Source organism: Ursus maritimus, unplaced genomic scaffold (assembly GCF_017311325.1).
Source record: "Ursus maritimus isolate PB19 unplaced genomic scaffold, ASM1731132v1 scaffold_25, whole genome shotgun sequence".
NCBI lineage: Eukaryota > Metazoa > Chordata > Mammalia > Carnivora > Ursidae > Ursus > Ursus maritimus.
Window position 1 is genome coordinate 22,686,544 of NW_024425008.1, and position 12,963 is coordinate 22,699,506.

General features: G+C 45.5%; 1 protein-coding gene across 4 annotated transcripts in view; it reads right to left on the reverse strand.

The window, feature by feature from the left end:
- The window catches only part of NRXN3 (neurexin 3), a 1,447,337-nt gene that overhangs the window by 1,409,791 nt on the left and 24,583 nt on the right, over positions 1-12,963 (reverse strand). For all 4 annotated transcript variants that reach the window (XM_040641595.1, XM_040641594.1, XM_040641597.1 and 1 more), the window contains exon 2: positions 3,447-3,464. In XM_040641595.1, coding sequence (XP_040497529.1) covers positions 3,447-3,464 — 18 coding nt within the window. The remainder of the gene's footprint in view (positions 1-3,446; positions 3,465-12,963) is intronic.

Consider the following 12,963-nt stretch of genomic DNA (forward strand, 5'->3'; position numbering starts at 1 on the left):
GACCCCCAGGCAGCACAGGGAGACCAGTGACAAATCCCAGTGGGCCAGGGGCATGGGATAAGTGCCTGACAGGGGTCTCCTCCAGGCCACAAATGGGTTACCTGGGGTTGGAGATGTCCCTCCCCCTCCCCGGGCCTCAGTTTCCTCCTCTGAAAAGTAAACTCGTTGTCCTCTTTGGACAGGATACGCTTTGAGCTCCAACATGCCTCAGGACCCTACAGATTCACAATGCCCTGGTACTTGTTCCCACACTGTCTGCTCAATAAATATTCTTGAGGCCCTACTATGTGCCACGCACTGCACGGAAAGTGAAGAACGCAGACACAGAGAAGAAGAACCCCGGCCCACAGCTCTGCCTTGGCAAGGCCAGGTTTTCAAAGATAAACAGCACCAGCTTCGGAGGGAGACAGCTGAGATCCTGGTCTTGTACTAGCAGCTGGAGACCGCGGGCAGTCACCGGCCCTCTCTGAGGCCTCTCTCATGTGAGAGAGGATGGGAACACCTGCCTGGGAGGGTTGACGTGAAGCTTAAATTAGAGCTGAGCGTCCCTCAGCTTCTTCAGGTCAGCACCGCACAAATGCCTGATGCTACTCTGTTATCCTAAACTTCCCTCCTAAAGACGGACCACCTCTCCGCGCCCCCAGCCCACCTCCTGGACCTAGGGGAAGGCGCTGCCTGCTGGCCCCCGTCGCCAGCTACGTCTTCCAGTAGGTTACCTCCCACCGATATCCCCAACATGTAAAATTAATCAGTCATCCCTCACAGTCTTCCCGCGGCCCCTGGGTAAACAGTTACATTAGCTCATAAAATCCCCAATTTGTTTTCCTGTGGGGAAGGGGAAAAAATCAGAGAACCACTAAAGGCGTCTTGTTTCAGAGCCACAGCACGGCTGGCTCCACGCTGCCGGCCGGCGGCTCAGAGAGGCGGGAGGCGGCCGCTGACCTCAGCCTGGGCCAGGCAGCCCGGCCACCTCCAGCTCTGTCCCGGGCCACAAGGAAAGGTGCTGAACTAGTGACCCGTGTCAGACTCAGAAACCACCAAAAAACAAGGGGTTGGGGTGGGGACTTACAGGATGGGTAATCAGCTCTTGACACCCCAAGGGCAGCACAAAGATTTGGAATCAGGCTGGAATCCCCTCTTGGCCCAGCTCCTCGATGGCTGGGGGACCTCAACACATCACTTAACCTCCTGGCCTCAACTTCCTAGCAGAAAAATGGCACTCTGTGGACACACCTCAGAGGGTTATTAAGAGAAAAAGATGAGAGAATGGCTGTGCAGCTAGAACGGGGCTGCGTTGGTCTAGTTACAGGGGCTGTTATGTGACGGAGGGGCATCCACTGATCTCCACCCCTTTGGAAAGACAGACAGGAGCCTGTGTGTCTCTGCCATACTGTTTCATACTGTTTGGTCAAAAGGACCAATAGGCACTTTTGCGAGAATTACAAAAAAGTGCCCCCCCCCAACTCTTGGTCAGAGGCAACCCCACGACTGCAGGCTTGGCAAGAGGAATGCAGGCAGGATTTCAGCCCCCACTCATTCCCACAGCACACACAAGCCAACGTGGAGACCCCAGGTCACATCTCTGCCAGGAACCAGGAGGAGGAGGGGTTGAGCCAAGAGGCACTCCTACAACCGATATTTGAGCTGTTGGGTTTGCTACCTCACCACCTCAAGGTGTTCCAGAAAGCATCATCTTAACAGAGAAGCCTTTCCTGAGCATCCTCTATACGTTAGCAACTTAGTTTTTAATAGTTTCATTCTTCTCCCCTGTGCTCATCACCTACCCTCTCATACAATATATGTAATATATACATATATGTACTATGTGTGTGTTCTTTACAGTTCTTTAGCTCATCGTCTTCCCTCAAGTAGAATAAAAGATCCATGAGGACAGGGATTGTCTTCTGTTTTGTCCACTGTTTTATCCCTAGTGCCTAGAACAGTGCCTGGTACACAGGAGGTTCTCAATATTTGTTGAGTAAAATATTATTAAATAGATTAATTTAATGGAATCTTCCTAGGAAATGCTGTCCTATGCATCAGTTGGAACACCATTTATTTTGAAAGGTAGGGTGTGGACAGAAGAAAAAGACAGGGAACCGTATTAGCTGGGAGATATCTGTATTATTGTTTTATGTTATGTAATATATCACATAGATCAATGGTCAGAAACCCTACTTAAGTCTGGTTGATTCCTTTAGACAGTCAAAAAAAGGATAAATTCATTTGGAAAAAGGACTGCTAATAATGAAGATACCATATTATTTCTAAAGAAAAGTAGACAATAGTCCCATTAGGAAATGTTTACAAGACCTTCAATTGCTGAGAATTTTCAGTGATGGAATCTTCAGTGCATTCCAATGGAGCGTGCATGAACTTTGGAGTCCCAGAGTCCTAGGTTCATATCCCAGTGCTACCGCTGATGAACCCTATGACCTTGGGCAAATGGTGTAACCTGCTGGCCCTCAATTTCCATTATATTAAAATGGATATAACAATACCTAGGCCTTGTATTGATACTACAAGAATTCAATATTAAAAGGACTAAACAAGAAATTGTATGTGAAATAGCTAAGAATGATGATATTCCCTTCTCATTTGGTAGGGTTAATTACTCCTCTTAACTCAAAATTCTATCCATTTTAGAAAAGTCTTCAAATCCTTCTAAGTCATTTGACACTTCTTATCCATATATGTTATCCTCTCATATGAGTCTCTGTGTGTGTGTACATATGTGTGTGTCTGCACATATGAACACACACACAATGCTTACAATTAGAACCCTGGATGAATATGCATTTTAACAAGAGAAATGCACAATTAGCATAAGAATGGTCCTTCCATTTGTTCATTGACAAAAACCATTCCTCTTTCTTTTCTTCTTTTTTTTTTTTTTTTGTTAATACAGTGAGCATGTATTAGTTACATAACCATTTAAAAATTGCTAATTTCATTGTGGGGTGGGGAGAAAGCCATTTCTTAGAATAAAAAGAAAGAAGACTTCTTTCACCCACATATTTTCCACGCTAAGTATGTCAAATCTTCAACTTTCAACCACATGAAACTATAGAAGAGAAGTAGATCTATATATGATAAGGCAAAAATACTCATTAAATTGGGGAATTCATATCTTACGAATATCTTAAAAAAATATTTCCAAAAATGCTCATTTTCCACTTCTTTGATTTACCCAGAAATGTTAATCAGAAGGAAGTGACTGTATAAGCACAGGAACCACATTCCTTTGGTTTTAAAACAGTTTTCAAAACCAATACGAACGCATCAATTCAAGGCATTTCTTCCCAACCCCAATCAATGAAAATGCAATGTACTTAGATCTCTCTTCTGTTTAGAGTCCCTAGAAAAAGGTCTCACTCCGAATCAAACCATGCACAATCTGGCAGAGGGGAAATTTCCACGGCAGCTGTGCAAACATGGAGACTCACCTGGACCTTGACTGACATCTGTGGCAGCATTTTCAAAGAGAGGGAAAGGCAGAGGAGAGAAAGGGGGAGAAAAAGGGAGAAGAGTGTTAGAAGCACACACACAGTGCAACGTGCCTTTGCATGACTATCATGTTCATGCAAGACCCCAAAGGTACTCAGCTTCTGGCACTTAGCTCCACCTTCACCCAAAAACCACCCATGCAAGGCAAGGGACTAAGCTCCCTTTCCACTGTGCATGTAGCAAGACAGGTGAGCTTCACATCTGTCCGGAAAGACATCATCCGGGAATCAGATAGGACTCTGAAGAGCCGAGCAGACTGGAATCCTGCAAGAATATTGGTTAAAATATTCTGGTTGATTTCTGCGTAACACCACCCAAGCAAATCCTCCTCGCCTCCAGATACAGAACACTGGACATAACGTCAAGCAAGTTTCCCCACAGAGAGAAAAAATAAGCCACTTTCTTGAGGAACAGAGAAAAAGAGGCATGAGAATTAAGAGCCAGTTGCAGCATTATTTACCATATAGGACTGAAGGATAGAAGATAACAAAACATGCATAATCCCCTCCCTCTCCAGTATTCCCAGTGACCATCCTTCATCACAGACAGCAGTGCGTACTCAGGAGATCGTGCGTGAGTAGAACATTTGCCATACAAATTGAAATTCTGCCTCCCCCTTTAATTTTTCTCCTTGCTTTTCACCCCATCATTAATGACAGGAATTGCCATTTGAAACCACTTTTGACAACTACAAATAATCATCCAGCCCTAGGAAGGTTGACATTTGAATTAAGCCAATGAACTTTCAAAAAAAGAAGAACGGTTCACTCCCATCAACTTCATGGACACAGTCTCCTCCTCCTACCCTAGAACGTAGGCTAGAATCCTGCTGAGAAGGCAAATCAAGAGCAAGCCAGAGCTTTGTCAAAACCTCCAGACCCAACCTGAAAGGATATACCTCAGCTGAGAAGGAACAGGGGACTGCTTCAGGAAACCACTGGCCATCCCAGCAATCCTGGGTGACTCACTTAGAATCATGGGACGGTAGACCTGGGAAGCCCACAAATATCATCCAGCTTAATTCCTTTTTGGTTAAGATGGGGGATGAAAGAAGTTGAGAGACTTGCCCAAGGTCACACAGTTCAGGTACAGAGACTAGATAAGACTCCAGGCCTCTTGAATCCCACCCATTTCAACATTTATTCCATGGAGACCCAGGTCCCTCGGAGGCATATGGGACCCAAACTCCATTTGTAGGCTAAAGTGAGCACCCTGGAGCCATGGGGGAGACCCTCCTAGCCACCCTGTGAGTGAGTCATGGGTTTTATCTACTGTGCCTCTAATTTGCTGCAATCAGATTTGTAAAGCTTCAGCAAGATCCATAGGAACTAGAACTCTTGCCCCAGGAAAATCCAGGCACTGACCTAACAGAGCTGTGCCCCCACATCCAGGAGGGACAAACCCACAGCAACAGCTAAGCATTTCTCCAGCCCACACCTAGCCTACAGCCTAGAAGCTGTATCTGCCCAAAGAGACTTCTAGAGAGCTCTGAATCATTCCTCAGCCACACCCCCTTTCAGATTTTCTGGTGAGTTGTTAGATTCAGGGGTACAGTGGCAGCAAGAAGAAAAGTGGCAAAATAGAAGAGGTGGGAAGGGAAAACATTCTGTATAAATAACTAGGCAGGGCAATTAACTGTGATTGATGGATTGCCTAGAATAGTGGTCGTTAAAATACCCCTTCATTAAACAGGATATCAAACTATTTACATGTGGTGGAGTTCAGTGGTGGGACTGTCAACACCGTTGTTCATGGAAACATGCTCTTTGGAGGCCCCAACACCCAAGGGAGGCACGATACCTTGGAACCCCCAAAGTTCTTTAAATACTAAGCTGCCCATTTGAACATTGTGTTTAGAATCTTAAACTCTGGAGACAGACAGATCTGGATTCAAATCCCTTCCTACTGAATAGCTGTGGGTCAGTCACTGAGCTTCTGAGTTGTTTTCCTCAGCTATACAATGGGAAGAGAACAGAACCTCCCTCGTGGCAGTGTTATGAGATTAAATACTTGTAAAGCACTTAACTCAGTACAAGGCAAGCACTGCATAAATATTAGCTGTGCTGATTGTTACCATTTTGAATTACCAGAGACAGAATTACCAAAAATTGTTGACCAGAAGGCTCCCTGGAAACACCAAGAGCCCTCAGGAATTAAGGCGCTGTGTGGGTGTGTGTGTGTGTGTGTGTGTGTGTGTGTGTGTGTGTGTGTGTGATTTCAGTTCAACTCTTCTACTTCTAAATGGAGGTTCCAGCCCTCTCGTCTCTTTGGTCTTTTTCCTCCCTTCTCCTCCTCAGTGGGAAGTAGGGCAAGGAGGAGGTAAAGGTTATAAGAGAGCAAGAACAGTGATTCAAAAAAATTCCATTCCCTCCTGAAGCTTTAATTGGCCTCAGTTCTAGTCCTGAGCATAAAACATACAGCATCTCTTCTTGCCAAAGAGGGGCAACAAGAACACCAAGAAAAACCTCCTTCAGTGAGGGGTCAGGGTGCTGACTCAATTTCTAGCTGTGTCACTGAGCTGGAGGCAGTTCTGAGCATTGTGTGCAACATGCAGAATAGAGACACACAGTGTCACCTGGCCCCTGTCCCAAGAAGCAGTGAGTAACCTGAATCTCCACATTCCATTTGATTCTTACCAACAGAATGAAATGGCAAAGGCTGACTGGGGAAGCGGGGGGAATCAGAACCTCAACCATATTCATCTGTTATACTGTCTGTCCATCTTTCACCCCTTCTTTGTGTAATAAGTCCCAGCTGTCCTTTGGGGTATCCCTTTCCCACACTTAATCCATGTGGCTTGGTAGAGATAACCCCCACCTTAACTCCAAGTGTAGCCATGTGACTCAGGCCAAGTCAGAAGACTTGGCACAGAGAGGAAGAGCCACAGCTGGATTGCCAGGATTCGGGCTCTGGGTCTATGTAGATCTTGGGTCAGGTACTGAAGCTTTCTGTGCTTCAGTTTTTTCATCTGTAAAATGGGTATGAACATAGTTTCTACCTCCTAGGGTGGTTGTGAAGAGCTTGAAATAATACCTACATTTAGAAAACTCTCAACATTAGCTAGAAATTTTATTACTTTCATATATGAGAGCACAAGGGTATTAAAAGTCTTTCCTGTGATCACACAGCAAGAAAGGCTGACCTACGATGAACTGCAGATGTTTCTGTCTCCATGCCTTGCTGCTGTCCCACTTCCAAGACGACCATCCCCAGAGGTCCCTCTGTATGTGCTTACTACTGGTCTTCAGCCTGGAGTATGTGTCTGGGGGAGCAGCATTGGGCCCCAAGACTGGTCAGAGGAAAGTTAAATATGTAAATGTGTGTCTGTATATCAATTTTTTCATGGAGAAAAATGGGGGCAAATTGCAGAAGAAAAGTCAGTTGACAACCAGATAAGAATTGATCCAGGAGAGGTGGCATCCTCACCCATACCAGCACTTCCTCTGCTCCCCCCCACCACCGTTTTATTTTCTCACACTGCTGGGCCTGTAGTTTTCCAGAGCACCACTGCATTTAAATCTATATTCTATTTTCTCTCCTAGAAAATAGGTCAGACCCAAGACAGAGTTCACCAGGTGGGGTCCCAAAAGGTTTGGCTGGGCCTCGCCTCCAGAAGGCTGGCTGTGCAGCCTGTCCCACGCTCCCCAGAGCTTATCCAGGGGCGTGGGGTGTGTGTTTGTGTGTGTGTATATGTGTGTGTAAGTAGTGAGTCGGGGATCTCGGACTCCTCCCTTATGAAATTATGTAGTCCAAATGAAGGGTAAGACAGAAGGACTCCCTGGCTGAGCTCTCTTCTGTAAACACAACAGCAGCAGATGGAGGGTCCCTCCTTTTCCCCCATGGTTAGAAGAACCAGATCTCCCCCAAACTACAGGAAAATGTTTCCCTTTGAGCTTTAAAATAAGTGTGCTGATTTTACGCACTTGTGGCCGAGGTTATTGCTGAATACAGGATAAGCGTCTGTGGGGTACTGAGTGAAGGTGGGAATGCCCTAATTTACTTCTTCCTGGTTGTGATGCTGAAGGCAGTAGGTGAAGGGTGGCAGCCATGGTCAAATCCTTCCTCTCCTGGGTTGCTGCCCCAATCCCTGCTTTGAGCATGGCATTCCTAAGAGGTAGCCCCAGACTGGGCGAGAATTTGTTTTTCAGAAATTTTTTCCACCAAGATCAGCATTGAGTGCCAGAGTTAGGGGGACAGAAGAGGGAAGATGCAAGGTCATGAGAGCCAGTCTTCAGACCTGGTCATAATAGAAGTAACTAATACTAATTAAGTAGGTCCCACCGCAGCCTGGGCATGTGCTAGCCCCTGATTGAATGGTCTTTGTCAGGCACTTATAAGACAGTTTCTCATTTTCTTTAGGTATCAGCTCAAATATTACTCTCTCAGAAAGACCTTCCTTAACCACCTTCTCTAAAATAGGGACCCTTCTCTGCCACTTACCCTGCTTTTCCTTCCTCATGGCACTAATCACTATTTGACATCACAGGATGGGTCTCTGCTTTTATTGTTTATAACCCCCTTTAAATACAAGATTCATGACAGCAGTCTTGTCTGTTTCATTCACTGCTTGTATCTCCAGTGTCTAAGCTGGGTCTGGTCTACAATAGGTGCTCAGCAAAACGTACTAAATGGTTAATAGATCATGTGAATTGATACTGGAATCTGCATTTACACACAAGAAAAGAAATTAAGAGAAATTAAGACACACAACTATGGACAGAGAGACAGAGTTGGTATTGGACTCTGAGTCTGTCTTAATACCCTACTAAATTAATAACAACTGTTTTCTCCAGTGCTGCCCTCATGATCACGTGGGTTCTCCCCACGATGTAACAAAGACAAAACCTGGCAGTACTAGAGAAAAGAGAGCAGCTGATTTCCTGGTAATTTTGGTAAAACTCCCTGGGAAGGCTCTCACTGGTTTAGCTTAGGTCATGTGTCTCTTCCTGAGCCAATTACTGTATCCAGCATCACATGTCAAAGGGTAAAAGTAGGGATAAAATGGGTAATGCCTATCTATCCCTGACACAAAGCACTACCAACTCATAATAAAGCTTGCACTTATTGAATATTCTCTGGGTGCTGGTGCTAAGTGCTTTATATATCTCGTCTTATTTAATTCTCACCAAAACCCTAACAGGTAGGAATGTTATTCAAGCTGTTTTACAGGTATGGTAACTAAGACCCAGACTATCTTAGTAATATCTCCCATACTCAGAGTAGCATAACCAATAAGGGTCAAGCTATATTTCTGGATAAAAGAGCAAACCATCTGACCCATCGAGCTACAAATTAGGGATAGGAATATAGGGCATCTAACAGAAGTGACAAAAAGGCACAGCCCAGGGCAGAGGGAAGGCGTCAAATGCAATATGACCATAGGCCTGGCCAACTGGAGTCTTTGCCCTGGGCTATATGCTGCAGAGGGTCATTATCTGTCCCTACTGCCGCTATATCCCACCCGGGGATCTGAGGAGTCCACAGGGCCCACAAGATGTTCTCACCAAGAACCAGCAACACCTGCCACTAACCCCTTCGTACAGTACAATCAGGTACTCAGAATTCCTTGCCCAAATGGCCCCACATTCACTGGAGTCCAGTCTCCCAAAAGCTGACCAATCCACTGATGTGTGTACACTAGTGTCAAGAAATGGCCAAGGGAAAGCAGTTTACAGGAGCTGTGGACTTCCACAGGCTGGGGTGTCCACACAAATGTCCACAAGCATCCTCACAGTGCTGGAAGTAGAGAGAAGGGAGGCTGCCCACTGGGAGGCAGATGCCCATGTATGTTCTTGCCCCAGGCCCATGAGCATCAGGTCAGGCCTTCAACTGAGGAGTACCCCTGACTACATTAGGGGAGGAAAAAAAGGCATGTGCTCCATCTCTCCAACAGCCTGTCGTTTCTTGCCCCTGGGGAGAATGAGCACAAGGTTCTTCCCTTGACTTCAGGAACAAATACAGAAACAATCCTGTTAGTTGAGCTAAAGCAAACTTCCAGCGGCGAAGCGGCTGGGCTTCCTCTGTTCTGGGGCTCTTTCCAGCTTTCAGTGTCTGAGCTCTTCAAACACAGGAAGAGATGTCTCCCCACAAAAGGCCAGGTGGTATTAGCTTCATCCCCAACACAGAGCCCATTTATCGGCCTTTGTAGAAGACTGAGCACCGCCCCCCAGCCCTGGTTCTGTTTGCTTTTGTTCTTTGATGCTAACAACTCCAGCTTGCAAGAGGAGCAGAGAGGTAGCTGCTGTGTCAGGTGCCAGCCAGCCCGGAAGGCAGGAGCAGGGAGAGGAGCGGGCTGCAAAGCAGGAAGGAACACGGATGGCACGCCCATGGGCTGGGTCACCATGGTGCCCAAATCCCTTAGAGGCTCTAACATACTTGTAGTGTCTGTGGCTTGAGAAACCAGAGCTTGACTGACAGTTGGGGGAAGAAGGAGTCTACTTGTTACACACGCAATCAAAGATCAGTTCAGACAACAGGGTTTGGTTTGGTTTGGTTAATGCTCTAGGGGTTTTGAGCACAGACATGGGGGTAAGGCAATCTGGGGTTTGAATCCTGACTTTACCACTAGTGATTACAAATACTTTTGTCAAATTGCTTAGTTTTACCTTCCACTTTGGCCACATGAAAATAATGGCAGCAGGGTCAGTTCTGCTAGAAGCACATGTACATTCCGAAAAGTCACCCACACGGTGCAAAATCACACAGTAAAAACCACAGAGCTAATGGGGAAAATCAAGTTGTGACAAGATACCCCAAAACCTTGTCAATGACCCATAATAGAAGATAGGAACCAGTTTTACATGTGTTAAATGGTTAAGAAATATATAAATACTACAATCAGTAGAGCCCTTGAAAAAGACTTGAAGTGTGCTTGTGGAAGCAGGAAGCCTGTGAGTTGCCGCCAAGTAGTGAGAGGAGGATGCGCTGATGCTGGGCGGAGTTGTAACACCAGATGTGCATGGGTGCGGCTCACAGCACACTTGGTAACTGAAGGAGCATGCATGCTTCCGAGGTGTGTGCATTCTGTGGATTTCTACACAGCCTGGTTCAGCAGGCAGCAGTTTTCTGCCTTTACCTCGTGTTTCTTGTGGACAAAATCATGCATAATCAAAGGCAAAATTATTATGCTCAAATCGTTCCCTAATATATCAATCGCATTGGAACAAATTTGCATTTTCAAAACAAGCTTTCTAGCAGAACTGACTGTACCTAATTTATGTGACTGTTATGAGGGTCAGATGAGATGATCCACATAAAGTGCTTAACACAACACCAGGCACAGAGTAAATGTTCAGTAAACACTTACTGAAATTGTTATTATGAATGCCTCTGCTGGCTTGTTGATATACCCTTTGTAAACTGAAAATGCCAAGTTGAGCTCCTATCCAGCTGTTTAAGCCTTGTAAACAAAAGGCATCTCTAGCTAAATAGTACTTCCCAGCATTAGGCCATGAGGCTGGCACCTACAATAGGATCCCACCCAACAGGCTTTAGAAAAGTCTTCATAGCAGGTGGGCAGAGCCAGGAGATAGAGCCCAAATGCCAACTTCCTAGGTAAAGAAAATGGATATCATCCTCCCCAGATGAGCATGACCCACCAAGGAGAAGAGTACACACCTGCATCCCAGAGAACACCAGGAAATCAGGAGACAAACTGACCTATACGAGAGGATGTCCCTCATCTTGGTAGGTTAGAGAGGAGTGCATCACAGGAGGGAAAAGAAATCAGTCAAACCTCATGGAAAAAGAGCTGAGATGAGGACAGCTTCAATTTCCCTGTCTCCTGCAGATAGCACAGGGGTTAAGAGGCAGGGTCTGGAGTCAGGAAGACCTGAGTTAGGGGCGCCTGGGTGGCGCAGTCGTTAAGCGTCTGCCTTCGGCTCAGGGCGTGATCCCAGAGTTCTGGGATCAAGCCCCACGTCAGGCTCTTCCACTGGAAGCCTGCTTCTTCCTCTCCCACTTCCCCTGCTTGTGTTCCCTCTCTCACTGGCTGTCTCTGTCAAATAAAGAAATAAAATATTAAAAAAAAAAAAAAAAAGGAAGACTTGAGTTAAAGTCCTGGCTGTTCTACACACTGTATATGAGCTCAGCCATACTAAATTACATCCCTGCATCCTAACTTGGACTCCATCTGTAAAATGGGGAAAGTCTACCTATCTTATAGGACAGATGTAAAGGTAATAAGGAGCTGATTATGCAAAAGCACAGGGAGGTTGTCTGGCACAGAGGAAGCACTAATCAATATTAGCAAATCATCATTATTACTTGAACCGAGTGGTTTCCATGAGACCAAGGATCTGCCCTCTTTCCAAGAATTCCTTGCTCCCTGGAAAGACTAACTCCTTGGGCTTGTGCCAATTAGAAGAAGGATCTGGGAGAATCCAGTGAGTCTTCTCGGCAGAGGCGAGTTCTGCAAATTTTGTAATTCAGTACAAAGGGCCTTGGAAGGGGAGCCCGCCACCACTACCCACCCCTCTGTAGGGGGTGCTGTTATATGCAGGAAAGAACCCTGCCTTTGGAGTCAGATGCCCCAATTATTTTTGGTTTTCCTATATATTTTTGTTGTGGTGGTAACATACACATAAAATTTACCATCTTAACGTTTTTAAGCGTACAGCTCAGTGACATAAATACATTCACACTGTTGTGCAGCTGTCACCACCATCCGTCTCCAGGACTCCTTGCACCATGTAAAACTAAAACTCTCTTCCCATTAAACAGTAACTGCCCACACCTCTTCCCCCAGCCCCTCAGCCACCACCTTTCTCCTTTCTGTCTTTATGAATCTGACAACTCCAGGAACCTCCTGGAGGCTCCTACGGCATTCATCCTTTTGTGACTAGCCTCTTTCACTGGCATCATGTCCCCAACGTTTACCCATGCAGTGTGCATCAGAATTTCCTTCCTTTGCCACGCTGAATAATACTCTGTTGTATCTGTACACCACACTTTGCTTAGAGAAGCCCAGGTTTTGAGCCCTGACTTTCCAGCCAGCTATGTGACCTCAGGCAACTCATGGCCCTCCTTGAAGCTCTTTTCACTGTCATAGTTAGCATCAAAAGGATTAAATAGAATACCTATTCACAATGATATTATAAAAGAAACTTAAACATATGACCCAGAAGACAAGTGTGTTCATTTTCAGTTATAATCCCTGCTATTTTATGAAGACCTCCTATATGTATGTCACCTATGGCAGCATTGTGTATATATGACTTCATTTAATTCCGATATAAATACTGTTGTTATCCGCACTTAACAAACAAGGAAACCAAGACTCAGGGAAGTTCATACGCCCAAGTTCACATAATTCACATGTAGTGCCCAGGATTTGAACTCTGATTTCTCTGAATTCAAAGTCTTTTTCTTTCCCATACACCATCCATCCATTCCCAATTATTTCTTCCCTTGCTGGTCAACCACCCAAATCTAGATCCTGGGGGTATGGGGGCAAAT